General features: G+C 46.2%; 1 protein-coding gene across 3 annotated transcripts; it reads left to right on the top strand.

Moving 5' to 3' along the window:
• Positions 1–430: 430 nt before the first annotated feature.
• On the top strand, positions 431–27157 carry LOC123356916 (aldo-keto reductase family 1 member B1-like). 3 transcript variants are annotated; one of them, XM_045000185.1, is made up of 10 exons: positions 431–474; positions 14810–14977; positions 16484–16600; positions 17751–17828; positions 19358–19480; positions 22427–22533; positions 22753–22834; positions 24058–24141; positions 25763–25845; positions 26651–27157. In XM_045000185.1, the coding sequence occupies exons 3-10, from the start codon at positions 16589–16591 to the stop codon at positions 26691–26693; spliced, it is 612 nt and encodes a 203-aa protein (XP_044856120.1). In that variant the 5' UTR covers positions 431–474; positions 14810–14977; positions 16484–16588; the 3' UTR covers positions 26694–27157. The 3 variants fall into 3 exon arrangements, with proteins under 3 accessions (XP_044856120.1, XP_044856119.1, XP_044856118.1); XM_045000184.1 differs by lacking the exon at positions 431–474 and adding an exon at positions 11825–12180; XM_045000183.1 differs by lacking the exon at positions 431–474 and adding an exon at positions 12277–12465.

Below are 27157 nucleotides of genomic sequence, written 5' to 3'. Positions count from 1 at the left end.
AGCAGTCTTTAGTCCAAAGAACATAAAACAAGATCTTCTGTCCCTCCTGGGCTACACTTTCATCCCACTCGCTCAGAGTGTCGACCATCTGGACTTTCTTGCTGGAGGCCCGGCTCCTACTTGAGCCACTGACCATCAAGGTTTCCTCTCTGGAGTCCTTCCCCTAGTCTGAATCTTTATTCCCAGTCTACCTCCAGGCCATCTGCCTCACCACAGACTTAAATGTGCATACTTGAATTTTTCTTAATAAAAACTTAGTTCTAGTAAAGAGGACACAGGCAGCTTTAATTTTAACTCAATTTTAAAACTATGTTCAATTTCAGATACTGCATCTTGCCTTGGGTCCCTCTGTATATTTTTGTGGATCACTACAGTATCCTTGTTTGTGTAGGCTAGATTGTGCAATCCCTGCTCACACTGGTGTGTATTTACTTCCATGCGCAGACCCACTGAAATTAGCCTGTGCTCACCAAGGTGAGTAAGGATAACACAATCTAGCCCAGAAAAGTATTTCTCTCTCCTGTTACTGTGTGAAAGACACACAAGACAGGAGGAATTAGGGTCCTGATCTTTCAGTGAGCTGAACTGCAGTGGAAGTGCTCCTGATACGTCAATGCAGAGTTCATGGCAAGATGAGGGTCTATTTTATTATACAATGGCAATCGTGATTGCTAGCTTTGCACACAGGATGAGATTTTTAAGAGCATTCATAATTAGACTACCCCTATTTCCAATACAGTCAGAGGGAAAACTCCCATTGTCTTCACCTGGGTCAACAGAAGGGACGGGATTTTAAAATCAAAGTCCCATCAAAGGCACAAAATACAGAGAGAAATGTTTCCCTTCCCCCATAATTTCTGTTCATTAGGGTAACCTTAGGTATTATCTGTAACAAGACTAGCCCACCTCACAGCCTGCGTAAGGGTCAGTCAGAATAGCCACCTCGGTGCTCAGGGGAGCCACCAACTTTACAAAAAGAGGAGCTCTGGCTCTGCCTCACACCAGCCAGCAAAGTAGAAGGCCGAGGAAGGATAGTCCAGTTATTAGGGAGCTAGTCAACAAACTCAGGAAACTCAGGTCCGGTTCCCTGTGATCCTGGGCAAGTCACTTAGGCCAGATTTTTAAGGTACTTGGGCACTGTCCCACTCAGTACCACATGGCTGAAAGCCCTAGAAGGCCCCCTTCCTAGGGGAATTTTTAGAAGCAGGGTAGGTGCCAAGTACGCGCCTTCTCGTGACTCAGCCCTCTGGTCAGGCCATGGTCAGTTCTACCCCTGCTGGGATAAGGGTCTCAATAGCACAACAACATTGCACCAGAACTACAGTCCAACTCCAGGCTCAGTCGTCCTTATGCCCCTTATATCAGGGGTCTTTTATGCCACCTTCCTTGGTGGCCAGTAGGGGAACCCAGCCCCCTACTTTGGGTTCCTGTCCAGGGACCCTGCAGCTAGCAGCTAAGGTCTACTCCTCAGACCTCTGGCTGACTACTACCACCTCAGCACATCTCTAGGCCCTTTCCCTCAGCCCCTTCCTAGGCTCCACAGAGCTCTTCTTGAACCCAGCAGCACCTCCCAGGCTTTCCTCCCTAGAGGCCCAGTTCCTATCTGCCTTTCCCCAGTGCTGCATGTGTCCATGTCCCTTTCCTCCAGAAACAAAACCCCTGAACTGGCTCCCTGGAGCCTCTCTCTTTTGTCTGGGCTCACTACAGCAGCTTGCTCCACTCCTGTAATGTCCATCATCTCTCCTGGAGCCTTCCCGCAGCACCCATCTTAGAAGAGGATCCCAGAACCTGGTTCCTGCCTCTCTTCTACTGTCCTGCCAGCCTTCCTTTATTAGTCACCCAGCTCCTCTCAGCTGGCACTCATCCTCCAAATACAACAAAATGCACTAATTGCTCTCTGGCTCCAATAAACCCTTTCCACTGCCAGTGAGGAGTACACACCCTATCACACTGGCACAGTCCCCCTCTCTGGGCAGACACCAGTCTGTTGGGAGTGGACCCAACTACTGGATCCTAGTATTTCTAAGCCCTCTGGGTCTGGGTACAGACTGATCACTGCTCCTAGCTCTAGGTCTCTCAACCACCCTCTCAGGTGTCTGACACCCTTCTTGGGCAGCAGGACCCCACAGACCGTGCATCTGAGACACAGGGACCAGTGCCACAGCCATCACGAGCCCCCAGTTGTTTAGATGTTTCCTCAGAATTCCATCTCTGAGCTTCCCCCTCTGCGTTTCCTGATTAACCCTTTCAGGAACAATAGGGCAGACAAAAAGAAAAACAGGCTTAGCAAATGAACGTCTTAACCACAGGCACTTTACTCTTGAACAGCACTGGAGAGCTACAGAGGTTTTAAAAAGAACATCAAAAGATGTTTTGAATTTACACGGCCCTCCCTTCCCCTGTCACCTCTTCTGGGACTCCTCCTGGGTTTGGTCAGTATCTATAGGCTAGGCAGACTTTTTTTTACATAATCTTATGGTCATTAATGAAAAGGTCTCCCCTGCAGTTCCTGCCACCTTCAGTTCTCAAATGTCAGCTTAATACTTGTTTTGTCTCCCTTATAAACATCTCTTTGCTTCTTTCTACCACTGCTATTTTTTGTTTGTTTTACTTTAATTTAATATTTCTTTCATTCTATAAAGTGCTTTGGGATCCAGAGTGTAAGAAAGACAGGAGAGCTCTATTTATACAGTGGGTCTAGAAATCAGTGGTTATATTACAGACTATGGAAGGAAAGAGAATCTATTCAAGTACATGTTGAAACCAAAACATGGATTTGAAGACTTACTCCGAGTCCAACTTTGTAAATACAGCTGAACCAATACGACCATGCTATCACTTCAATAAATCAAACCAAAATGAATAACCTGTGCTCCTATTACAATGAATCCCAGTTGCTCTATCTTATGCCAGGCAAATGGTACCCATCCTGCTAGAACGGGACTGATTCTCTTCTCAGAGAATGAATTGCACTGGGTGTAATTGAGACCTGAATTGCACTGGGTGTCATGCCACTAAAGCTTTAGTAGTGATATAAATCTGGTGTAGCTGAGAGGAGAATCAGACCCATAACATAGCTAAGGACAGTAAGCAGAAAAAAGTTTGTCAAGAAGTTGCTGATGTTCCAGACCAGTAGTTAGGGGTCAAGAGACAGCAAACAGGGATTTGGAGTAGGGAAGGGAAAGGAAAAGAGCAGGCTGAAAGAGGAGAGAATCCATATTCTGCCAGATGCCAAAGAGCTCTTGCCTTAGGGAAGCATGCAATGCCTGGGGTGGGGTGTCAGAGTGATATCTGATGTTACTATTTACAGTGTACTCAGTGGGGATCTATGTGCTCCCTGGAAAAACAACAATAACACCAATGTTATAAAGAGACTTGTGGCAACACGAGTCCTTTAAACTAGGGAGATGGATAAAGCTGTACAAACCTAAAGAAAAGCTGTCTCTGCCCAGGTCAGATGGGAACAGGAATGGGAAAGGGATGGGGAGCTCATTTCCATGAGGTCCCTGCCCTCTTCAGCAGCTCTTTGTGTCCTGCCTGTACAGCAATTGTGAAGCTAATCCGTACCTCCTTTCAGATCAGCTTGACCATCCCAGTGTGGGGTCTCCATACATGCATATAAAGGTCTAATGCTCCTCCCTGCACCTGTGCGTAACAGAGTTAGTTTTTGGCATAGATCAGTTGATTAAGAAGGGGCCATTTTTCTAGAGTGGTCTTTCTGGCCATATTGGCCCCTAAGGTTACGTTGTTCCTGTCATAGATAAAAGTTTCCTCGGTATCTATGTCCATATCCACTCTTGCCCTCTCTTGAGCTGGGAGAATTAAACAATTGAAATCACTTAAATGAGTCTGTGCCAATCCATACTGAATACAAATACATGGAAAAGTTGGAGGAATTCAATCTGTCATGTAGGATTATGACTAGGACAGTTTAGTATACACAAGGCACAGCAAAAATGCCTACAATTTTAAAGAAGACTTGAAAGTCTGCATTGAAAAATGAGAGAAAGTCACAACTAAGTTATGTGCTGAAAGCCCCGAAAGAGCAAGACGCAGAGACACCTCTCAAAGGTGTTCACATATATAACTTGAGCCACATTTCTCCAACTTCAGTGCCCAAAGTTAAGCCTTTAGATTCATATTTAGGTACTCAAATCAAGTATTTCATTTTCAGAGGAGCTGAGCACTCAAAGCCACCCTTGTAAAGTGCTCAAAAACCATGGCGATGGGCAGGATATTAAAAACAGAGATAGCTATATGCCTAAGGATGGTTGGGGGGAATTCCTGGCCCCACTGAAGTTAATAGCAAGACTCCCATTGACTTCAATGGCACAGGATTTCACCTTAAGCACCTTTCTTTAGATACCCATGTTTGAAAAGTTTGGCTTAAGCTTACACTCACTTATATATCTGAATGCCAATAAGAGACCTCTCTGCCTCTTGGTCTTTTGGGCATTCAACATATATCCAGCTTTCCTTGCCCTTAAGGGTATGGTTACACAGCAAGAAGCGAGCTTGCCAGCCCAGGAAGACAGCTCACATTAGCGGGAGCTCCTAAAACCAGGAGTATGGACGTTGTGGCTCTGGCAGAGACTCAGGCTGGCCACTTGTGCTCAGACCCAGAGGATCAGGTGGGCTTGACAGCCCGAGCTGCAATGTCCCCTCTGCTATTTTTAGCATCCTACCTCAAGCCATGTTAGCTCAAAAGCAGAGGTGAAAGTAAGTCACTCCGGTATGGCATACTAGCAAGAAAGTGCCTACCATACCAGCAGGGCCACTGATGGATGAGGGGGGCAGGGAGGGAGGAGGGCAAAAGGGGCAGCTGCCCCAGGGTCTGGTGATTTAAAAGGACCCTGGGGCTCCAGCGGCAATTTAAAGGGCCCAGGACTCCCGGCCACCGCTGCTGCACCAGCAGCCAGAGCCAGAGCCCTGGGCCCTTTAAATCGCCGCTGGAGCCCCAGGGCTCCCGGCCGACGCTGCTGCTACCCCAGTGCGCTGGCAGCGATTTAAAGGGCTGCTTGAGGGATTTTGGCCCCAGCCCCTCTTCTTCTGTCCAAGGCCCAGTCCCTTCCAGGGGCCCAGAGACTCCCCCCAGCCTTGCCCAGGACCCCGGCCACCCTAAGTATTGGTAAGTCATTTAAGTTACTTTCACTCCTGCTCAAAAGTCTGTCTACCCACGCTGGGAGACTCGTCCTAGCTGCAGTGTAGACATACCCCAAGTGTCAAAGCTCTGAAGGACAGATGATATGACCCCAGATGCAAACGAGGCCTCTTTCTTTTGGCAAAAACAAAACGTGATTTAAAAACCTGTAGGCAAAGTGTGATTTAAACCCCTTCTAGATCTTTTGGCACACCTTGTGGACAGTGGCTGATACTTTAGTTCCACGTGCCAAACCAGTGTCTTCAGGTTGCTTGGCAAAAATCTTGTGGATTCAAGGAACACATGGTAGATTTTATAGAAAAGCCTGACCTTATGATCAATATGTACAAATGAGACCCTTTTAATGAATACCTTTGTAAGCAACAGGCAGACTTGACATTTACTAGGATAAAAGATAAATATTTCAGCCCTTTTATCAGCTGTTTGATTCTAACTGAGCAAATATAGTCAAAGGCCTGGAAACACACACACATTTACCTGTATCTAAAATTCTTTTGCTGATATTGTTTGAGCGCCTGGCTCCTCAGATCTAGAGTGTGTGCTAAAGGTCGATTGATACAGTGACTCGAGTATGTTTGCCTCAAGTGTGTTCAGTACAAAATAACAGTTCTGTCTCAGTATGAAAGAAATTTCATTGGCCCACAAAAATATTTTGAGAATTATCACGCTTTTATCATGAACTAGACTGGGGGCGGGAGAGATTGGGGATTCTGCCCTGCAGCACGGTGGTGGGGCTAGGGGCTTCTGCCAGAGACTGGTGCCTGCTGAAAGTTGGGCGGGGGGCACACAATATAAAGGTTCACCTCCCCCAACAGCTTGAGTCATGCCCCCCCCCAGCATACCCCTTACCCTCAGCAACCCCTCCCTGCAGCACCAAGGTGTTAGTTCCACATGGAGAGGCAGCAGCGCACCCAGGGAGGGGCCTCTGATTTAGCTTCTGATAGAGAGAGAGAGAGAGAGCGCACTCACCTGAGACCAGCAAAAGGAGCCTCTCGCCCTGCAGCTCCCAGCTGTTTGCCGCTACCTCTCCCCATACCTGCAGCTCCTAGTTTGCCAGCTCCAGCTGCTGCCCTGCAGGGACGGGCCCGGCTACACCATGTGACCAAGAAAGGACAGCAAAAATTGGGGGGATGTGACCCCATATGCCTGCCCACATGTCACCTCTGAGGGGAGGGGATCTCAGGGCTTCAGCCCCACAGGGTACACCTGCTGGGGCTTGGGATTGAGCTGAGACCCTGAAACGCCCTCCCCAGAGGGCTGAGGCCCCAAGCTAGGGTGACCATACGTCCCGATATTATCGAGACAGTCCCGATTTTAGGGGACTTGTCCTGCGTCCCGACCTTACATTGGTCAGGACGTCTGGTCACCCTATATGAGGGGGACCGGGGCAAGCCGGCACCACTCACCTTTCCTCCCTGGACCCTGGGGCAGCGCACAGCTGAGCTCCTGGTGCGGTGGCGCCAGCCCACAGGGCCCACCGCCCGGCTGGCAGGACCCGACCCGACCCGAGGAAGGAGCCAGAGGGACTGGGAGGGACCTGCCTGCTGGATGCTTCCTGGGAGCCGCTCCAGGTAAGCACTGCTGGGCACACCTGGCCCCCTGGCAGGTCCCTCTGGGGGGGCTCCCCTCAAACCCACTGCCCTCAGCCCCCACCCTGACCTTGTTCCCTCAGCCTCCCCTGGAGCCCCCCCTGTGCCCCCCACCTTCAATCCACTGCCCTCAGCCCCCCTGACTTTGTTCGCTCTGCCTCCCCCACAGTCCCTCCCCTCCCCACAATCATCTCACCCTGCATGAATGTGGAAATCTGTCCCGGATTCCAGGTTGTCCTTAGCCCCTGGGGCAAAAGATCAGCAGAGGTTTCCAAAGGGAAGTTTGCAGCCTTTGCTCAGACCCAAACATTTTCACTTAATAAATAAATAAATACATACCCAAACCCATCCTGACACCCATCTGCTCTGTCCAGATTTGCTGTTATCCTTGTTGAAGCCAAAGTGGTTTGAAAAATTAAAAATCCATGACACCATTGTGTTGCTTCCCCGTGTTGCTCGTTAATCTGATGGACCTGCCAATAATGAATAAAGATGAATGCCTTTGGAGCAATGTCTCAGGCAGACAGTTTGCCAAGTAGGAAAGTGAATGCTGAAGCCCTCACAAAATGCAGAAGCTTTTCTTAACCTGAGAATTGAAAAAGACGAGATACTCTGCATGGGTTTGAAAGTGACAAGAGCCTAGCGACTGACCAGAGCAGCGCCAGGTTTGAAGTGACAAGGAGGGTCTGTGTCATGAAGCCTGCATTTCCACTGAGGACTCTTCCATCGCCAGGGTAGCGCTGGTGCAGGTCTGCCGCCTGGCACAGCAATGCTGAGAGGTGCCAGTGTAGACCCAACCCACTGCCCTCAGCCCGCACCATGACCCTGTTCCCTCAGCCTCCCCCGCAGTCCCCACTGTACCTCCCACCCCGAACCCACTGCCCTCAGTCCCTGCCCCCGTTCCAACAGCCTCCCCCACAGTGTCTCTGCTCCCCCACAACCCACTGCCCTCAGCCTTGTCCTACCCCAAATCTCTTCTTCAGCCTCCCCCGTCATCCCACCCCCATCGCTCCCCCTGCTGTCCCACCCCCTCAACTTTCTCCCATTCCAGTCCTGCTCTCCTGTCTCATCTCCTCCAGACCCTGTCCCTCTCTCCAACCCTCCCCAGCCCAGCCCCATTGTCTCCCCCGCCCCACTCTACACAGCTCTCTCTACCCTGTCCCATTCATGCTCCCCTCAGCCCCTATCCTACTCCCCCCATCCTAGTCCTGTCCCATCCCTCTTAGCCCCCCCCAGACTCCCCCAATCCCAGTACTGTCCCCCTCAGTTCCTCCACCCTGCTTCCCCTGGTCCATCCCCACACACCCACCGACTCCCTCGACCTCCCTCCCCACAATTCCACTGCCTGGACCCACCCCCGTCCCACTCAGGACATGCAGGAAAAAGAAGCAATGGGCTTAAATTGTAGCAAGGGAGATTTAGGTTAGACATGAGGAAAAACTTCCTAACTGTAAAGGTAGTTAAGCACTGGACAAATTACCTACAGAGGTTATGGAATAGCAGTCATTGGAGTTTTTTACGAGATTAGAAAAACACCTGTCAAGGATTGGTCTAGTTGTTATTACTCAGTCCTGCCTCAGTGCAGGGTTTGACTAGATGACCTGTTGATGTCCCTTCCAGTCCTACATTTCTGTGATTCACACTGAATAGCCTTGCACCATTGTCTAGTAGTAGTGGCACACAGTTGTCTGACATGCAGGTTTATAAAACTGTAGTTAATATACAGTTTAGAGCATAGCAATTTTAAAGCTCTGCATGTTCAGACCAACTGAGCTGAAAATTATGTTCTACAGTATTCAAAACTATTAACATGCGGACTGAAATAAAATCAGCATGAATTGCTCAACAGTATCAATGGAATCAGCATTGCGCTGTTATTTATTGTAAAACATTACAGTGAAATCTTGCAAGTATTACACAGAACGCTGCCTTGCCCAAGTGGTAACTAAGCATAACATCTTCCTGTTTCAACATTCTTAACTTGTATCCCATAGCTCCTAGAAGTTTTTTTTTTCCAAACACTGAATGCTGCTAAGTTATGAGTTTTAACAGGGTTTTTTTTCTTTTAAACCACAGCACTGAATGTTATTCTAAAATTGTTTTCCAAATATTCTTAAACTCCCAGTTTATCCACCGCTGATGTTCATTGTGAAAAGTATTGCAGGTCTAGTAATAATATTTGGCACTTTTGTAATTCACTGTCCAACATGTGTTTTGTGCCCTCCTCTGGTGGATTTTTAGAGGATAACTGTATCGCTACCAGCTAAGGGAGTTATATCTTGAACTCAAGTAGTAGAAGCTCATGCTTTTAAGTCTGGATGGCTCGGGTTCAATCTTTGGTGACTAGCTATGATGGAGGTTGCTACACTTATAAGCCCTTTAATCAGAGGTTGTAGACAGAGCTAGCCTATAGTTAAGCAATCAAAAATTTAGGATGGGAAGTGCTGAAATGTTGGGAACCGTTATAATTTTGCCAGTCTGGAACGAACATCTCATCTGAGGGATGGGGGCGGGGAGAGAGGAGAGTGAGACAGGACCAGGAAACTGGGACAAGGAATCCAGAGCGGTAGTGGGGGGCACTTGAAATCAGATGAGGAGCTGGGGTGGGTTAGACAGCAATAGGATAGACCAGGGGTAAGCAACCTTTCAGAAGTAGCGTGCCGAGTCTTCATTTATTCACTCAGATTTAAGGTTTCACATTCCAGTAATACATTTTAATGTTTTAGAAGGTCTCTTTCTATAAGTCTATAATATATAACTAAATTATTGTTGTATGTAAAGTAAATAAGGTTTTTAAAATGTTTAAGAAGCTTCATTTAAAATTAAATTAAAATGCAGAGTCCCCCAGACCGGTGACCAGGACCCAGGCAGTGTGAGTGCCACTGAAAATCAGCTCACGTGCCGCCTTCGGCACACATGCCATAGGTTGCCTACCCCTGGGATAGACATAGACTAGAGGGGATGGGGAAGAAGGGTCTTTGACTACTAGAGACCACTCCATTCAGGAGCCTGGAATAGACCCAGGATTCCTGAGTTTCACAGTTCCTCTTCTATCAGCAGATATCTGTGAAACCCAGTGGCAAAAAAAGTGTCTCATCCCCTTATAGAGTTGATCTATCACCTATAGGATGACAACCTACTGCCTCTGCCATCACTTACTCCATTAGGTCAAGTGGCAGAAGTCTGTGCAGTGGATCTAAAGGTTCATCGGCAGGGTTGGAGCCATGCGAGTTTCACGATGATTCCACTTGACAGAATTTCTGGGGCAGTTCAGTTTTGATTTTTACAAAAAAACCTGGGGAAATGCATACAGAAATAGGGTGACCAGATGCCTAAATAGGGGAATCTCAAGCAGGAGTAGAGAGGTTATTTTATCTCTGTATTTGGCACTAGTGCAACCACTGCTGGAATAGTGTCCAGTTCTGGTGTGCACAATTTAAGAAGGATATTGATAAACTGGAGCGTGTTCAGAAAAGAGTCACAAGACTGATTAAAGGATTATAAAACATGCCTTATAGTGATCACCTCAAGGACATCAATCTATTTAGCTTAACAAAAAGAAGGTTAAGAAGTGACTTGGTTATAGACTGTAAGTATCTACATGGGGAACAAATAGTTAATCATGGGCACTTCAGTCTAGAAGAGAAAGGTAGAGCATGAGCCAACGGTTGGAAGTTGCAGCTAGACAAATTCAGACTGGATATAAGGCATACCTTTTCAATGGTGAGAGTAATTAACGATTAAAAATATACTAAGGGTCATGGTGTTTTTCTAAAAGCTTTTTCTAAAAGCTATCCTCTAGGAATTATTTTGGGAAAGTTCTATGTCTGTGCTAGGCGGTGAGACCAGGTGATCACCGGATCCCTTCTGGCTTTATAATCTCAGAACTAGGTACATCAAGTCACATTCAAAATTCTCATTGAATTCAATAGGTGTCCTTGCCCTATGGCTTGTGGTGCAGGCTGCAGCAGGGGCCCTACAACCCCTCTCACAGCTTCCTAGGGCCCCCTCTCATGGCTATGTGCACCTGTGTCTGTCGTTGTCGTCCTCTCTCCCTCCGCGCTAGCCCAATGTGTCCTGATATTTCACTCTTGCGGTCTGGTCACCCTACCCCAAGCCCTGGCAGGTGTCTCCCAGCTCTTGAACTTCTGAAGTGTCATATGTGGCTCAGAGGGTCAGTAAGTTTGCCCCCCCCCCATAATAGTCAGTGTTAGATATGACCTTTTACCCAAAAGGTCATGAACAGGGCTGGAGTCCTGGAACACAAAGCCCTAGAACGCACAGTGTAGGGTGACCAGATAGCAAGGGTGAAAAATCAGGATGGAAGTGGGGGTAATCAGCACCTATATAATACAAAGCCCCAAATATCAGGACTGTCCCTGTAAAATCAAGGCATCTGGTCACCCTAGCAGTGTGATCTGAATGTGTAGTTCAATAACATTTCTATTGCTAAAAGAACAGGAGTACTTGTGGCACCTTAGCAACTAACAAATTTATTTGAGCATAAGCTTTCGTGGGCTACAGCCCACTTCTTCGGATGCAGAGAATGGAACACGCAGACAGGAGATATTTATACATACAGAAAACATGAAAGGGTGGAAGTAGCCACGCCAATTTCTATTGCTGCTTCCATTGTAGGATCTCAAAGCACCTTAGAAACATTAACAGAGCCTCACAATAGCCCACTCAGGCAGGTCAGGCTCTTCCCTATTTTAAATGGGGAAATGAGGCAGAGATCAATTAAGATGCAAATTTTTAGACTTAGCACCTTGTGTACTTCGGGGGCCTAGTTTGAGACACGTGGGGCCTGATTTTCAGAGATGTTCAGGGCCCGCAACTCGCCCTTGGGAACTGCGGCATGCTCAGAGCTTTCGAGTAATTAGGCGCCTTGTTCGTCTGCCGAACTACGGATTTAGGCGGGGACCATTTTTTAAAGAGACCTTGGTTCCCCTATTCCAGAAATAAAGCCAAACCCAGCACGCGGAGAGAGGGGAGCAGCTGCCTCGGCCCTTCCCCGCTGCCACGCCGGTAGCAGGCGGGTCCGCCCAGCGCCTGGAGAAAGAGACAGGCAGCGAGAGGAGCCTGTTCTGTGTGGGGAACTCCCGCCAAGCGCCGGGCCGTGCGGGCTGCGGGGCGGCTGCAGGCGGGGTCGGGGCAGCACCAGCGGATCACGCTGCAAGGAGAGAGCTGCCCCCAGCGCCAGGCGCGTAGCTTCCAGGGCCTCTGGCCCGCGCACCTCCCCGGGCCCCGCTCCGCTCACAGCCCTAATGCCGCTCGCGCCCGGGGGCTGAGGCGTGGCCAGGCCTATAAAAGAGGCTCGGCTGGCGCAGGGCCCGGGGGCGTGGTCCACAGAGAGCGGGAATTATGGCGACCTACGTGCAACTGAGCACTAAGGCCAAGATGCCCATCCTGGGGCTGGGCACCTGGCAGGTAATTGCAAATGGGGGGGACGGGATCCAGGGTCTGGCGCGCCGGGTACGTTGCCGCTGCTCTCTGCCGCAGGAAGCGCTCGGCTCTTGGCGTTTGTTTCTCCCTTTACAAATGCGGCCAAAGTTTCCAGCTGCGGCTGTGCAAGAGGCAGGAGTTTCTTTTCCTCGGGGCTTCCTGCAATGCCAGAGGCGGCAGCGGCACAGGCCGCTTAGTTACCCCTTTGCAAGCTATTTTTGTTTCTGTTGCTCGCAAGCTCTGGATGGCATCGTGGAGTCCAATTTCCTGGTAGGCGTTTGGTTTTATCGCGCTCAGTGTCTGGCCCTTATATGGATATAGGAGCCTAGCAGCGTTTCAGTGTCAGTAAAAGGCTAATGAGCAGCAGTTGTAGGAATTGGGCTTTGTTCTAGGTGCTTGGATTCTGCAGCTACTTGTGAGCATAAAATGTTGGTTTAAGAGATACTGACGCTGACTAAAATGTGCCCAACAGTGAGACAACACATCTTCATGAAAGACTCTTTAAAAATTCAGGGTTTCCAAAGGGTCCTTGGTCCCTGGTAGCAAATTTCGGGGTGTATTTTACTTAAATACAAAGTTGATTATAATGGTCCTTTCTGGCCTTAGATGTGACAAATTGATTCTTGTAACTGCAGTCCCACTCTTACCCTGGGAGTGTGTTTATGTACAAAAATCTATTAAAACAATGTTAAAGCTGGCAATGTAACCACACAGAGAACAAGCAAAGATTACCCAGTGTGTACATTGTTTTTAGAACACTTTTGTACACAGTAAAAAAGTGCTCATAGCTGTAGGAAAATAGTTGCAGTTTCTTCTACTTATATTGTATTGATGGCCAGTATTCTGCACTGCTCAGTGTTGTGTGTTCATGTGATGAAAGACCCTCTTCAGATGTACACTAATGCGGAGACAAAGTTAACGTTACTGTAGGAACATCCAGAGTTTTTGAATTCTATCATCTCTGCCCAGTATCTGTTACTTTTAGCTGCATAACTTATCAACATGTAGAGCAGAGGTTCTCAAGCTCTGCGCTGTGGATAACTGTCTGATCGCACAGGCCCTTGTTCCACCTGCTGGATCATGCTAAAAGAAGTTTAAAATATTACAGACTTTCCTAGTGTTCACCTTCTACTTAAGCAAGTGCTGTTTTTACCACAGGGTGATTATGAAGTAGACAGTGGGAAAGGAGATTGATCCATATGATTGCAAAGCTTGTGAGGCGAGGGGAGAATCCCTAAGAGAATCTCTGTATTAAAATGTGGTCTGTACTATGAAGAAGTTTGAAAATACATGTCTTAGAGATTATAAAAAGAGCTATGGCATAGGTATATTGAGGCAACAATAACCAAATAACTGCCATTCTTTCTGTGAATACAGAATAGATAAAGATAACCAGATGGTATAGGTTATCAGATAACTGTGTTTTATTTGTAAGGAATCCATTCCAACAAGAAACTGAATGAATCTCTGCAGGTCAAAGAGGCAGAGTTATTGACTGAGCTAAAGGAGAACCTGTTTCTTCTGCGTTTGATCCTGAAACGTGTAGAGCACCTGCCATTTCTGATCTCAAATTTGACTAGACAAAATTTGAAGAGAGGACAGGAAAAAAAATCTTTCTACCCTCTCATCCAGTCCAAGGGCAGTCTTTATGCACTTGCAGTGAAGAAAGTACAGCATTGAATAGTCTTGTCTTATATGTATCATTTATTGGACCCTGAGCATATACTATAGGAAGTTACACAGTTGGGGAGCAAATAACCAAAGAAGCCCAGCAGCATTTGGATTTGAGGGTTTCAAAGCCATCTAGGGAATTCAGCCACACAGCGCCCATTAACTCCAATGCAACTAATCAAAATATCAACGTTGTGCATCCAGAAGAGAGAACTGTTAGGCAAGTCCTCCCCCAACCACCTTTCACTCCCATGACTCCAGGAACATGTGCGTGGACTGTGGGGAATGGGGAACAGTATTTTTGCAAGATTCCATCTTGCAAGCAGGACTCGTGCTAGACACAGTACCATCTTAGGCTTCTGCTACCTGGTAGTGCATGTGGGGAGAGGGTTGATGGGGTACTTAAAGGAGCAACCTCCCCCCAAAAAGCTGTCCTAACTGATAGGGAAGGTGGCTGATCTGGGCTAGGCTTGCAGTAGCAAAGGGGTGTCCCCCAAAAAGCTATCCTGGTTGGTGTGTGTATGGGGGAAGGGGGGTCGGAGAAGGTAGAGGGAGGGGCAGGTAGGCAAGAGCTACCCCCATACATAGATATGGTGGTGGTTGTGTAGCCTACATATAATGCTGGATATAGTTACAGAGCCAGGAATCCAACACTGTTTTCAAACTAGAAACTGACCCAACTGGGGTTCCCTGAATCACTCTTGCTTTGTGTTTCACATTCTCCTCTGGATTCCGTCCCATACAACAAAACCCTGAGTAGTTTTATGCTCAGTATAAATACAGATCACAGGTTAAATTCCCTGGTACAGAAGCACATACAAAATGGTGATTAGTCTGATCTAGTTTGCATGCCATTGGATTAGCACACTCCCTCTGTGGTCAGTTTGAGCCACTCTCCTATCTGGAAATGTTGGCATTTTACAGGTGTTCGTTTTGTTTTCAGGCTCCTCCAGGGAAGGTGGAAGAAGCAGTGAAGTTTGCCATCGATGTTGGATACCGCCATTTCGACTGTGCCTATTTGTACAAGAATGAGAGTGAAATAGGGGATGGGATCCAGCAGAAAATCAAGGAAGGGGTTGTGAAACGGGAAGATCTTTTTGTTGTCAGTAAGGTACAACCCTGGCTACAGGAATTGTATCATGGGGTCCTGGGACAAATCAGTTGGCTACATGGAGAGAGATGGAGCTCAACAGACAGCCCATGCTCCAGGGGTAAAAAGACCGAGGGACTAATCTTCTTCACCCCTGCTATCAGTTTTATGCTTCCGTCTTTCCAGCGAGTCAGGGAGAGGGGTAAAAGCAAGGAAAATGGGATTCCTGTAATTCTGTTGTCTGGAACAGGATCTTCCATAAAGTTCATCCATTATTTGCAATGGGAGAACCACCCTCTTGGGAGCATATTGACAACCTAGAGAAGGGTAGCGTATACACCATGATCATGTTAATTTCTCCTGATCTGCAAATTTCGAGTCTTTGCTATTTTAAGGCTTTTTCCCCAAGAAGCATGGTAGGAAAAACAAGAAATTAAAGTCTCCAGGTCTCATTCAGAGGCAATGCTTAAGTTAACTTTTTTTAAGACCTACTTACTGATGCGTAAGGAAGCCTAAATTGGTGGAACGAATGAAATGAAATGCAATGAAAACCTGGAATAAGGTGTAATTTAAAGTTGGGGGGGGGGGGGGGGCTATTATAACTTTTACTTTTCTAGTTAATTGCCTTAATTGCTCTACTTTTTTTCTTCTGGCCCACTGACATATGAGCTAAACCAACTTAGATCACCTCTGCACTCATCTCTGAATTAGTTCCTCTTCCTAAAACCAGTTTTAGAAGAGAAGGAAATTTGTGGGTATTTGTATTTTAATTTTCTGGAGAAAATTCAGTTTGTCAACAAAACAAATAGAATGTTGGTTATTTTTGTTTTGTTTTGGGGTCTTTTGTGGTGGGGAAGGTTAGAGGGTGGTAAAAAACCAAAAACACCATAATAGAAGATGGACATTGTTACTAAGAATTTTTTGTTTCTAGTTTTTCAATTAAAAGAAAATGGAAATTTTGACCAAAATAACATTTTTTTTTTCAACTTTTAATTTTGGTCAAAACCAGTTTTTCCATCAAAATATTTTAAATAAAAGACAAGTTACACCCAGCTCTAGTTTGGGTTCAGGACAATGATGTGTGGCTAATTGGGGATTTATTGAAGTTTCCAAATACTGTATGACAACTCTCTCCTTGTATCTGAGCTTTGGAATTAGGTTATAAAAGTCAGTAGGCCATACTGACAACTTTAATCACCTTGAAAATGTGGACTTGACAAAAGACATGTAGTTTTTCCCATCTGGGGGACACATGGCAGGAAACTTTATTCTGTCAATTCCTTTTTAGAAATAAAAATTCTAGTTGCTTTGTGTTAATACTGTATTTTGAGTTTGGGCTCTATTTTAATCTGTGATTTACAATTTTAGCAGTAAGACACATCGAGCTGCCTTTGGCATAAGCCATGTAAGCAGAAGGGGTGATACACTCAGATCTACTTCTAGTAGATATAACATAGCCTCTCTCCGGTCTGGGGGATTCTCTAAGGTTTCAGAGTAACTGTCATGCACGTTTTTTTTTCCTTGCAGCTGTGGTGCACGTTTCATGAGCGATCCCTTGTGAAGGGGGCATGCCAGAAAAGCCTTGCTGCACTGAAACTGGATTACCTGGACCTCTACCTTATTCATTTTCCTATGGGATTCAAGGTAGCAAGCCTCCTCTTTTCTCCTCCTCATCCTGAAAGAATCCTTGAGTGCTCAGATGCTAGGCCATGGCCACCATCTAGTCAGCCAAGGAGGACTAGCCTCCTTCTGGAATGCTGCTTTGCCATGCTTTATTTATCTAAATGTTACACTACATAGAGAAATGTGAGGCCACTTCTCTGGTAGAAGAGGGGTGAAGATGAGGAGGAGGCATCTATAGATATTTCTTCCACAGCATTTCATGCCTCCAGAGACTTTGGTAGCAACCAGCAAGTGCTCCAGTGCAGGTCACCTACATGGAAAAAGCAAGGCTATACTGCTGTGCATATGGGTATTTAGCTGTCGATTAGCTCTTTAGGAGTTCTGGTGGCTGCATGCTATACTTTTCTCTCTCTAAGGAATAGCAGAACTGTGACTTTACAACATAGAATGCATGGGTTTGGAGGAGGGTATTTCACATCCAGCCTTCTTCAGCTGCAGGGGCAGTGTTGTGTGGATTCCTATTTTGGGAGAAAGAACAAGATAAGTTCATGGAGAATAGGTCCATCAATGGCTATTAGCCAGGATGGGCAGGGATGATGTCCCTAGCCTCTGTTTGCCAGAAGCTGGGAATGGGCGACAGGGCATGGATCACTTGGTGATTACCTGTTCAGTTCATTCCCTCTGGGGCATTTGGTATTGGCCACTGCTGGAAGACAGGATACTGGGCTAGATGGACCTTTGGTCTGACCCAGTATGGCCATTCTTATGTTCTTAATTATTGGTCTATTTAGAGTGATTATCAGTGGAAGATGAAGCAAATCACAGAATTAACTATAGGTTTTTGGGATGAATACCAGGGCTGGAATGAAACTTGTTACATAAAGAATGAGGGACTTCCCTCTCCTCTCTTTAGACTTAAGCTAATTACGTGAACAAAGGTTACTATTTCCCCTCTATTAGCCCCAATTCAAGTCACCATATGTAGTATGGCTCTGATTCAGCAAGGTACTTAAATATGTGCATAATTCTAAGCGCATTGTTTTAAAGTTTTGCATGTGCTTAAATTCCTTGTTGAATTGGGGCCCATGTATCCATTTTGTCTTGCTGGTAGAATTTGGGTATTCCAGCTCTGAAAATAAATCTCTTTAAACTTTCTGTCTTGATATGGCAGGCTGGTGAGGAGACGCATCCTGTAGATGACAACGGTATGATTATCCCCAGTAACACTGATATTCTGGACACATGGGAGGTAAAAATTCCCCCTTTGTCTTTACGCACCAGAGGCTGAGCAGAAGGCTGCATGCCAGGAATGGTGGGGGCTGCAGTGTTGTTCATATTAGGATTTGGAGAGATGTATTCGACTCTGGGCTGCTCACAGGGTCTTTGCATTACTAGGAATTCAAGGTTTCCAAATGTTCTTTATTCAGAGCTATCTACCCCTTATTCCATTTGAGTGGCATGATTCTATGTCTGTTGCTGTTACCCACAGCCTAGGAGATGTAGTGGCTCTGAGAATGCCATTTCCCCCATAATGGTGGGCTGAGTATTGTGGAAAAGAACAATGTGATCGCCTGCCTGTGTAGCTTGAGTCTCAGGTCTGTGCTCTTCATGTCTCTTTCCTGTCAGGTGAAAAACGGAGTGATTTATTAACCTCGTTGCTCCTATAAGATGGCATAAAAAGACAGGTGTCCTAAAAGGATGCGGTTCGGCTCTCATGAGGAAAGGGTGGGCTGGGCTGAATGTGATGGACTCTGTGGAAAAGACATGCTTAACGTGAACAGTCAATTCATAGATGCAAAGATTTTTAAGGCCAGACATGACCATAAGATCATCTAGTCCAGGGGTGGGCAAACTACAGCCTAGGGGCTGCATCTGGCCTCAAGCTCCCGCTGGGAAGTGGGGTCCGGGGCTTGCCCCGCTTCTGCACTCCAGCCAGCAGGGCCGGCTCTAGACCCCAGCATGCCAAGCGCGTGCTTGGGGCAGCATGCCGCCAGGAGGGCGGCAAGCGGCTCCGATGGACCTCCCACAGGCACGCCTGCGGATGCTCCACCGGAGCCACGGGACCAGCAGACCCTCCGCAGGCACGTCTGCAGGAGGTCCACCGGAGCCGCGGGACTGGCGACTGCCAGAGCGCCCCCACGGCGTGCCGCCCTGCTTGGGGCAGCGCAATTGCTAGAGCCTCCCCTGCCAGCCAGGGAGCGTTGTCAGGGACTTGCCCCACTCTGCACAGCTCCTGGAAGCAGCCAGCATGTCCCCTCTCTGGCTCCTACGCGTAGGGGCAGCCAGAGGGCTCTGCACGCTGCCCCCGCCCAAGCGCTACCCCCACAGCAGGGGTGGCATCTGCGGACAGGGCAGCGTGCAGAGCCGCCTGTCTGCACCTCCGTGTAGGAGCCGGAATGGAGACATGCTGCTGCTGCTTCTGGGAGCTGCTTGAGATAAGCGCCACCCAGAGCCTGCACCCCAACCCCTTACCCCATCCCTAATCCCTCTTCTATCCCTTGATCCCAGCCCGGAGCACCCTCTCGCACCCTGAACTCCTCATTTCTTGCCCCAGCCGGAGCCCTCACCCCCTCCCGCACCCCAACCCCGAATTTTGTGAGCATTCATGGCCTGCCATACAATTTCCATACCCAGATGTGGCTCTCGGGCCAAAAAGTTTGCCCACCCCTGCTCTAGTCTGACCTCCCTATTGGTTTATCAGTTACTGTGGTAAAGAAAAAGGCTAAGCTGGCAGTAGTACTAGCTTCAGCACATGACTGGATTACTTTGTCCTCTTAGGCTATGGAAGAGCTGGTGGATGCAGGTCTGGTGAAAGCCATTGGAATCTCCAACTTTAACCACAAACAGATTGAGAGACTCTTAACTAAACCTGGTTTAAAATTCAAGCCTGCCAACAACCAGGTAAGGTATTTATTCCTGCTGGCTTCTGCTGAACATAGTGTAAAGGCTGGGCTACATATGCTTGCACTGAACTTAAGGAATTTGGAATTCAGCAAAATACTGAGAACTCAGGAAGTCTGACATTACAGTTCAGTGAGAGGATTGTCATTCAACAGTAATACCCAAACTTGCATCCCAGTAGTCATGTGGTATCTAGACTAACCTGATACACCTTGTAGCAGCATGTGCAGAATATAGAACTTTTCACAACACCATGAAATGCTGTAAGCGGTTTCACTCATCATCATAGCACCCCAAGGTATCCGAGCCTGACATTGCAGGGGTCTTCATCTCTAGCACCCTCTGGTGGTCACTTTGGCCCTGCAATGGCTTGATCTGTTTCTGTCTGCATCTTCTGTGGCCCAGCCCAGTTATCTCTTAAGTTCTGTCCCTTTCCAGGTAATGAAAGGACAAACTGAAAATCCAGATAAACAGCTAAACAAATGGTGGTTCTGCCCCTTTTGGGCTATGCTGCAGTTCTCTCCCTTTGCCCTACTTTCAGACTTCATGGCGTTCTATGTTTCGTAAGCTAAGCATTGCCACCCAGGACTTTTCCCCTGAAGGCTCTTCTTTGCAGCAGGTTTCCTCACTGCCTCTTCTCCCAGGGACCTTCCTACTTCAATCTGCCTTCATCCAGCCCTTCCTACCAACAGGAAGCTCCCTTAACTGAGTTCTCCTCTGTCCTGTGTAGTTCTCTCAGACCCTTTCACTTACAGCTGGGATCAATAGTTGTAATAAAGTCACCAGATCAAGATCATCAGGGAGTTAGTTAACTGCTACCTCACAGACAAGAAAGAACCCACCCAAATCCCCTTTAAAGGTCCAGCCTGTCCATGACAGATGTCTTACACATCAAGGAGTTGGAGAACACTATGATACATTTGACCCTACAAAATATACCCACAGATTTAAACCCACTAGAGTTGATTTAAATTTTTCCCTGACTTGTGCAGTTTTTTCCAAGGGTCCCCCCCCCCCCCCCCAAAAAAAACAAACAAAAAACAGATTTCTGGCTTTAAACTATAGCGGCTGAAAGTTCCTCTGCTTAATGCAGTATGCTGGGCAATAGCATTCATGAGCGTTTCAGAGTCTTAAAGCTATACCTCCAGTTTTATTGTTATCCTTGTGTCATGTCATGGTTCTGCAGTATGATTGGGAAGGGTTCCCATATAATTTTTTTCCCCCAAGCGTTTACGGCGTCATTAAATGACTCCTTTGGCTGAATGTGTAACTTTAGCGTGGTCTAAGCGTAGGGGGGAGGGGCTGTATTTGTAGACACAGCATTGTAACCGTAAAGTTTGTATGACCATTGAGATTGCCAGTTGAACCTGCCAAGTTAACACCAGCACCTGCAGCGTAATCTATAAGCATGAATAAACATGGGAATCCATACTCATGTGAACAGTGCCATTGACATCAATGGGACTACCTGCACGAGGTAAGACCTGGCATGAGCAGGCCAAAGGCTTTTCCTTTTTACCTTTGAACGTGTGGTGGGGTCTTGCTCAGCCAGTTTCCTGTGACTTCAGAAGGCAGGATAAAGGATTTGATAACTACTCCATTTGGCTCTTTATTTATGGACCATAATAAGCCGTTTGACTTTGCCTAACACCTTTTTTTTAAACATTAACTTAAAACAAATTGCTTTAAAACAGTTTTTTAATAATATTGTTGTCTAATATTATGTAGCTGGAGTACCCAAACGTCCCAATCAGGATTAGGTTCCCAGTATGGTGGGTGCATTACATATACCCTAAAAAGACACGGATTCTGCCCTGAAGTATTTACAATCTAAGAAGTACTTTAAAGTGGTGCACTGCTCTTGTAGAAGTATATGCATGCTTTACAGGCTGCATTATTTGAATGTGTAATCAGAAAGGAGATACAAAACTATATTAATGTAAATTTAAGGCGTTAAAACAACAAGTTGGGAAATCCCCAAGTTCTGGTTTCTACGACGACAATTACACTGCCACGTTGCCCATATACAGTATAGTTAAAGCATTACATGTATACCTGCCCTAGCAAAATTCTACTCGCCATGGGAGAGTAACTTTTGTGTGATGGGAATGTAGACTATTATCAGGTTTTCCATAATCATCATCATCATGATAAAAGAAAGAAGAACAATTTTGTGGTTAATTCACTGAACGGTGACTTCGTAGACCCTGATCTGCTACAGACTTCCTTCATGACCTTGGGCAAGTCACTTACCCTTGTTCCCCCATTTTACAGATGGGGATAATAGTACTTTGTATATCTTGTCTATTTGGACTGGAAGCGCTTCAGGGCAGAGCCTGTCACTATATTGTACAGAACCTAGCACTGTGTGGCTCTGATATAGGTTCACGCCTCTAGTCAGGGGTTCTCAAACTTCATTGCACTGCGACCCCCTTCTGATAACAAAAATTATTAAACGACCCCGGGAAGGGGAGACCAAAGCCCCAGGTGAGAGGGCCACAGCCTAAGTCTGAGCCCTGCTGCCCAGGCAGGGGGCCAAAGCCGAAGTCCAAGGGCTTCAGCCCCAGTTGGGGGCCTATAACCTGAGACCTGCCACTCTCGGGCTTTGGCTTCAGCCCTAGGTGGAGGGGCTTGGGCTTTTGGCATCAGGCCCCAGCAAGTCTAATGCCAGCCCTGGCGACTCCATTAAAAAGGGTTTACGACACACTTTGGGGTCCCGACCCACAGTTTGAGAACCTCTGCTCTAGATGCTACTGTAGTGCAAATAATAATCAACAGCAAGGCACGTAGAGTGTGTGTGTGTGAGATATGTTCCGCAAGACTTGTTTATACCGTAGGCATACGAGTGGCTCCAAAGGTAGTCCTAGGGTCTGTATTCTCTGGAGCACAGGAGTGCTAGCAGTGCAGTCTGCCACTGAGTGAACCTGTGTGTCCTTGTGCTTGCAGATTGAGTGCCACCCATACCTTACCCAGGAGAAGCTGATTAAGTATTGCCAATCCAAAGGGATCTCTGTGACCGCATACAGTCCCCTGGGATCTCCTGATAGGCCATGGTAAGAATGCTTGGCAGCCTCTCTTCTCAGAAGTATTTTAGAGTATGTATGTCTCTCTCAAATCATCGAAGAAAATTGAATGACCAATGCCGTTACAATTGCTATGTATTTCTGATGCTATATTGCAAATCCTCCTGTGAAATATATCCTGTTTCCTGCAAGGGATGGTAGTCTACCATTAACCTACTGACTGTTCTCATCCTTTTTTTCATTTTATAGGGCCAAGCCAGAGGACCCTACTCTTCTAGAGGACCCTAAGATTAAAGAGATTGCCGCTAAACACAACAAAACCTCTGCTCAGGTACATTGGAATCACAGCACAGTGCATGTTGCTCCTTTATAATAAATTGCCTTGCACCAACATTGCACTCTTCCACAGATACTCTGCCGTCTTTACACAGTGACTCTCTTTAGAATGTCTTAGTTTAAATGGAACTCAGTTTCGAAGGAGCGGGATTGTCAGAACAAACCGTTCAGTCTGGGAACACGAAGGACCTGGCAAGAAACAGGGAGTGCCTGTCATTAGCACAGATTATTGCTGACCAGCCTTGGAGATGGGCCTTTGCATGTTCTCCAGAAAGTGCCATGTTGATCATATGAACTTAATGATGAAAGGGGCTGTGGAAAAATCAAATGTGCTTCAGCCAAATCACCCTATGAATCTTTGATCTGACTAAATTATTTTTCATGGACGCCTCAGTGTTTCGCTGTTGACTAAAGCTAGCAGGTGTTTGTTTTCCAGAATTCAGTGTTTTTGTGCACAGCAAATACTAAGAAGTACAAACATTGTCAAACTAAGCAGCCATGAGAAATTTTCCTCAACTGTTCACAAAAACATTGAATTCTGGAAAACAAACACTCTTACAAATGTGTTGTTGGTGTTTTGTTTTTTTCTCTGCTCATAAGAATGTTTGAGAGAATGACTCTTCAGACAGATCCTCACACTCACATGCAGTCAGCAGTTGTCAGGCACCAATCATAAAGTAGCTTGAAAAACAGGGTGAATTTTTTTCCCCAAAAAATGCTTCCTGAAAAATTCATCCCTTTTTTCTGCTGAAGACGTCAAAGCTGGGAGCCTTAGCTGTTCCTCGTTCAGTTCTGAAGACCAGAAGGGGCCTCTCTGATCATCTGACCCCCCCCCCCCACCCCCCCGGCCTGTCTTATACAGGGGTTCACTGAAGGCGTCCTCTTTTTTTCCAAAAACTTCTTGCCCGAGCAGGGAGCAGAAACAATGACATTGCAAACAATTCATAGTTGACTTGAGCAGCTTGCAAACATACTACTGGATGCAATTTGTTTGCACAAACCACCTGAGGAATATTTCTGAACAATGAATACATTTGCAGAAACTGGAATTGGTTTGTAACCCCAGGAAAAAAAGTGCTACTTTTCTAGAAAACTTATTTAGAACAATACCTCCCCCCCCCCCCCCCCCCCAAAAAAAACCCTCCAAAAAGCCCTTGACCAGCTCTACTAGTGACTGGTAGCTTCAGTGTCATCAGAATTCCTGTTCTTTACTCTCAGGTTCTGATCCGGTTTCACATCCAGAGGAATGTGGCAGTCATTCCCAAGTCTGACAAACCACACCGTATTGAGGAGAACTTTAAGGTAAGGTTTCAAATAAGACTATTGCTACACCTATCCATTACATCTTCATATTTTCTCATTAACCCAAATTACATTTGATGGGAGCAAGAGAAGGGGCAGAGAGGTGGAAAGACCCTTCAATATTTCAGCATTCAGTACTCCATTTTTAGTTTTGTGTGTTCATGCTTTGTGTGAAAATTAAAGTGGACTTGCATTTTTGTTAAATTTAAAACCAGGAGCGAAGTGAATTAAACTCTCAATCTTATTTGTCATACCACATTTCCAAGTCTCTTAATTTTAAGCTTTAATTCTACTCCTACGCAGCTAGAGTTAAACTTAATACCTACTGCTTATATTGTGCTTTTCAGCAGTAGATCTCAAAATGCTTTGCAAGAGTGGTCAGACTCATTATCCACCTGCTTATAGATGGGGAAACTGAGGGTGGTGAAGTGACTTGGCCCAGATCACCCAGCAGGCCAGTGGCAGAGCTGGGAATAGATCTGTGCTCTACCCACTAGGCATTACCTTTAAGTAATTTAATATGAGTAGACTTAAAAACATATGGACAAATGTGTGAAAAGATTAGGCCTATTTAGTTTAGAGAGGAGAGGACTTAAAAAGGGCTATTATGGCACTACAATGGTTGATATAATAAAGATCAGTTGGCGTGAGCATCTAATACAAGAACGTGCCAGGCATAACTTATACAATGCATAAATGAATAGTGGAATGCAGTGCCACAACACATCCCTGACACCAAAACCTTAGTAGGCTCAAGCATTCTAGCTGCCTAAAACAACATCAGTTGTACAGGACAGACTAAAAATGCATTAGCACTATAATCACTTATGTTTCGGGGTATAATGCTACTAATAATTGATGGGAGTTGAAAAGAAGTCTTCTAGGGGAAGGTTGTTCCCTAATTTTCCACCATTGGCTTCCTTGCACCTTCTTCTGAAGCATCTAGCACTGATCACTGTTGGGGGACTGCTATCCTGAAACAGGTATGGCTATATCAATGTTTACATTTATTAAAAGGGAGGGGAAATCCCAGCAAATCTTAACAGGCGATGGGTCTGATCATGTAAACTCTGAGAGGAAAACTGCATAACTTTGCTAAGGGGCCACAGTCTGCCTATAAGCCTCTTCCTCACAGTGGAGAGAAGTTACTCGCCTGAGGACTGCCCTTGAAGTCAGTGGGACAGTACGTGAGTAGGTGCCACACAAGTCGTCATCCTTGGGCGAGACCTGCTCACCCAGCAGCCCACTGACTTCAGTGGAAATACTCATGGGAGTAAAGAGGTACTCTGGCCTTAGAATCTAAGGTGTCTCTTTCCATTGCATGTTGCCGAAGTCATGGGACTTCCTTTTAGTTGTTCTGGGTCGAACTTCTGGAAGCCTGATGTCATATGAGCAGTTACAGATGAAAGGATTGGGGGGCGGGGGGTGTCGTGTTCTAGTGCTAAGTATTCCACTCTACCTGAAGTGAGGGTAGCTGGTGTAATTATGCTTCAGTGGGATTTTTGGTCATCCAATATGGTACAATTCACCCCAGCTCTAAGTCATAGCTGCCTTATCTTCACTTTAGGTGCACTTAATTTCCAGCGGCTTACAGACCTAACTGAAAACACTTTGCTTTCAGGTGTTTGACTTTGAATTGACTAATGAGGAGATGGAAACCATCCTCAGCTTTAACAGGAATTGGAGGGTCGTTGAAATGGTCAAGTAAGTTGCTTTTCTTACAGAATGCTTACTGTTGCTTTTAAAAGCAAGGCAGGGTCTCGCTCTCCTTGAGGAAGGGAAAGCAGGCAGGACCCCAGATTTTAAATCATGGGCTTTGGGTAATTAGACAAACCTTAGACTCTGTCTACAATACAAAATTATGTCAATATAGCTTACATCAGCATACAGCCACTGCAGTGGCTATTAAACTGCTTGTGTGTGTGCATACTTGAAGCACTGTGCATCCTCCCTAGCAGCGCTTGTTGTGTCAGTGTGGGACATGGCTCTTGAAAGCCAGTAACAGGCAACAAAGGCAGTGCAGTGTCTACACTGACACGACATTGATCGTCCAAGTACACTGCTTGGGGAGGTGGTGTTAAATTGTCAGAGAGAGGCGCTTAAATTTGGCGCCCACTGACATAAGTGAAGGCAGTTCCACAGCTAGGTTGAGACAAGGCATCTTGCATTGACCTAACCCAGTAATGTAGACCAGGTCTTGGAATGACTGATGGCAAGAGGAAGATAATCCCTACATAGTCATTTCTTTAGCAGGTATTATCCCCTCTGTTTTGTCCATATGTTCCAAATACCTACATTTAATGACTGCTCCAGCAAGCAATGTTCCTCTGACTAAGGTAGAAGTGCTATGGAAGGAATGGCCGGGAGGTTCAGAATGCTTTTAATGCCTACAGTAGGGACCTGCTTAGTGAACATCTATCTATGCACCATCATACCCACCTGTCTTCCTGAGAGAAGGACATGTGTAGTTACTTTGAATACTCAGTAACACCCACTTTTTTTTTTTTAGTGCTGTCAATCACAAAGAATATCCATTTAAAGAAGATTATTAAAGCTGGTGTTTCCTTGGCATCTCTGGCTATTAGTTGGAGCCTCTTCTGCTCTGATTTGTTCTTCTATGCCAATTGTGTCCCTCAGCTATTGTCTGTCTGCTCTTCTTTTACCACCATATACAAGGGTTGGAGGAAGGAAGGAATATAAAAGCTAAACAAATATTTAACACATTTGGATGGGTTACCTTTTTATCAAAGGGTTGGAGGTACTGCTTTTTGCAAGACTACCCAAAAAAGTTACCTTTCATTCCTCTCTTGTTTACTTGTATATTAAACTCCACTTCCCATCTAGTCACTTGAGGAGGAGTTCAAGGTAGGTTAGGACAATAAGTCAGTGTATTAAGGGATGCTGTGTTAACTATGTAACTCTTTATAGATAGTTGTATGCCTGTTGTCTGATTGTTCCAGCTGGATAATAACTGTCCTGTGCCTACTGTATCTAAGACATTAAACAATTCTGAATA

The sequence above is a fragment of the Mauremys mutica genome, unplaced genomic scaffold (genome assembly GCF_020497125.1).
Source record: "Mauremys mutica isolate MM-2020 ecotype Southern unplaced genomic scaffold, ASM2049712v1 000041F_np12_subseq_17779978:17974135_obj, whole genome shotgun sequence".
NCBI lineage: Eukaryota > Metazoa > Chordata > Testudines > Geoemydidae > Mauremys > Mauremys mutica.
This window is presented reverse-complemented; position numbering and strand designations above follow the sequence as displayed.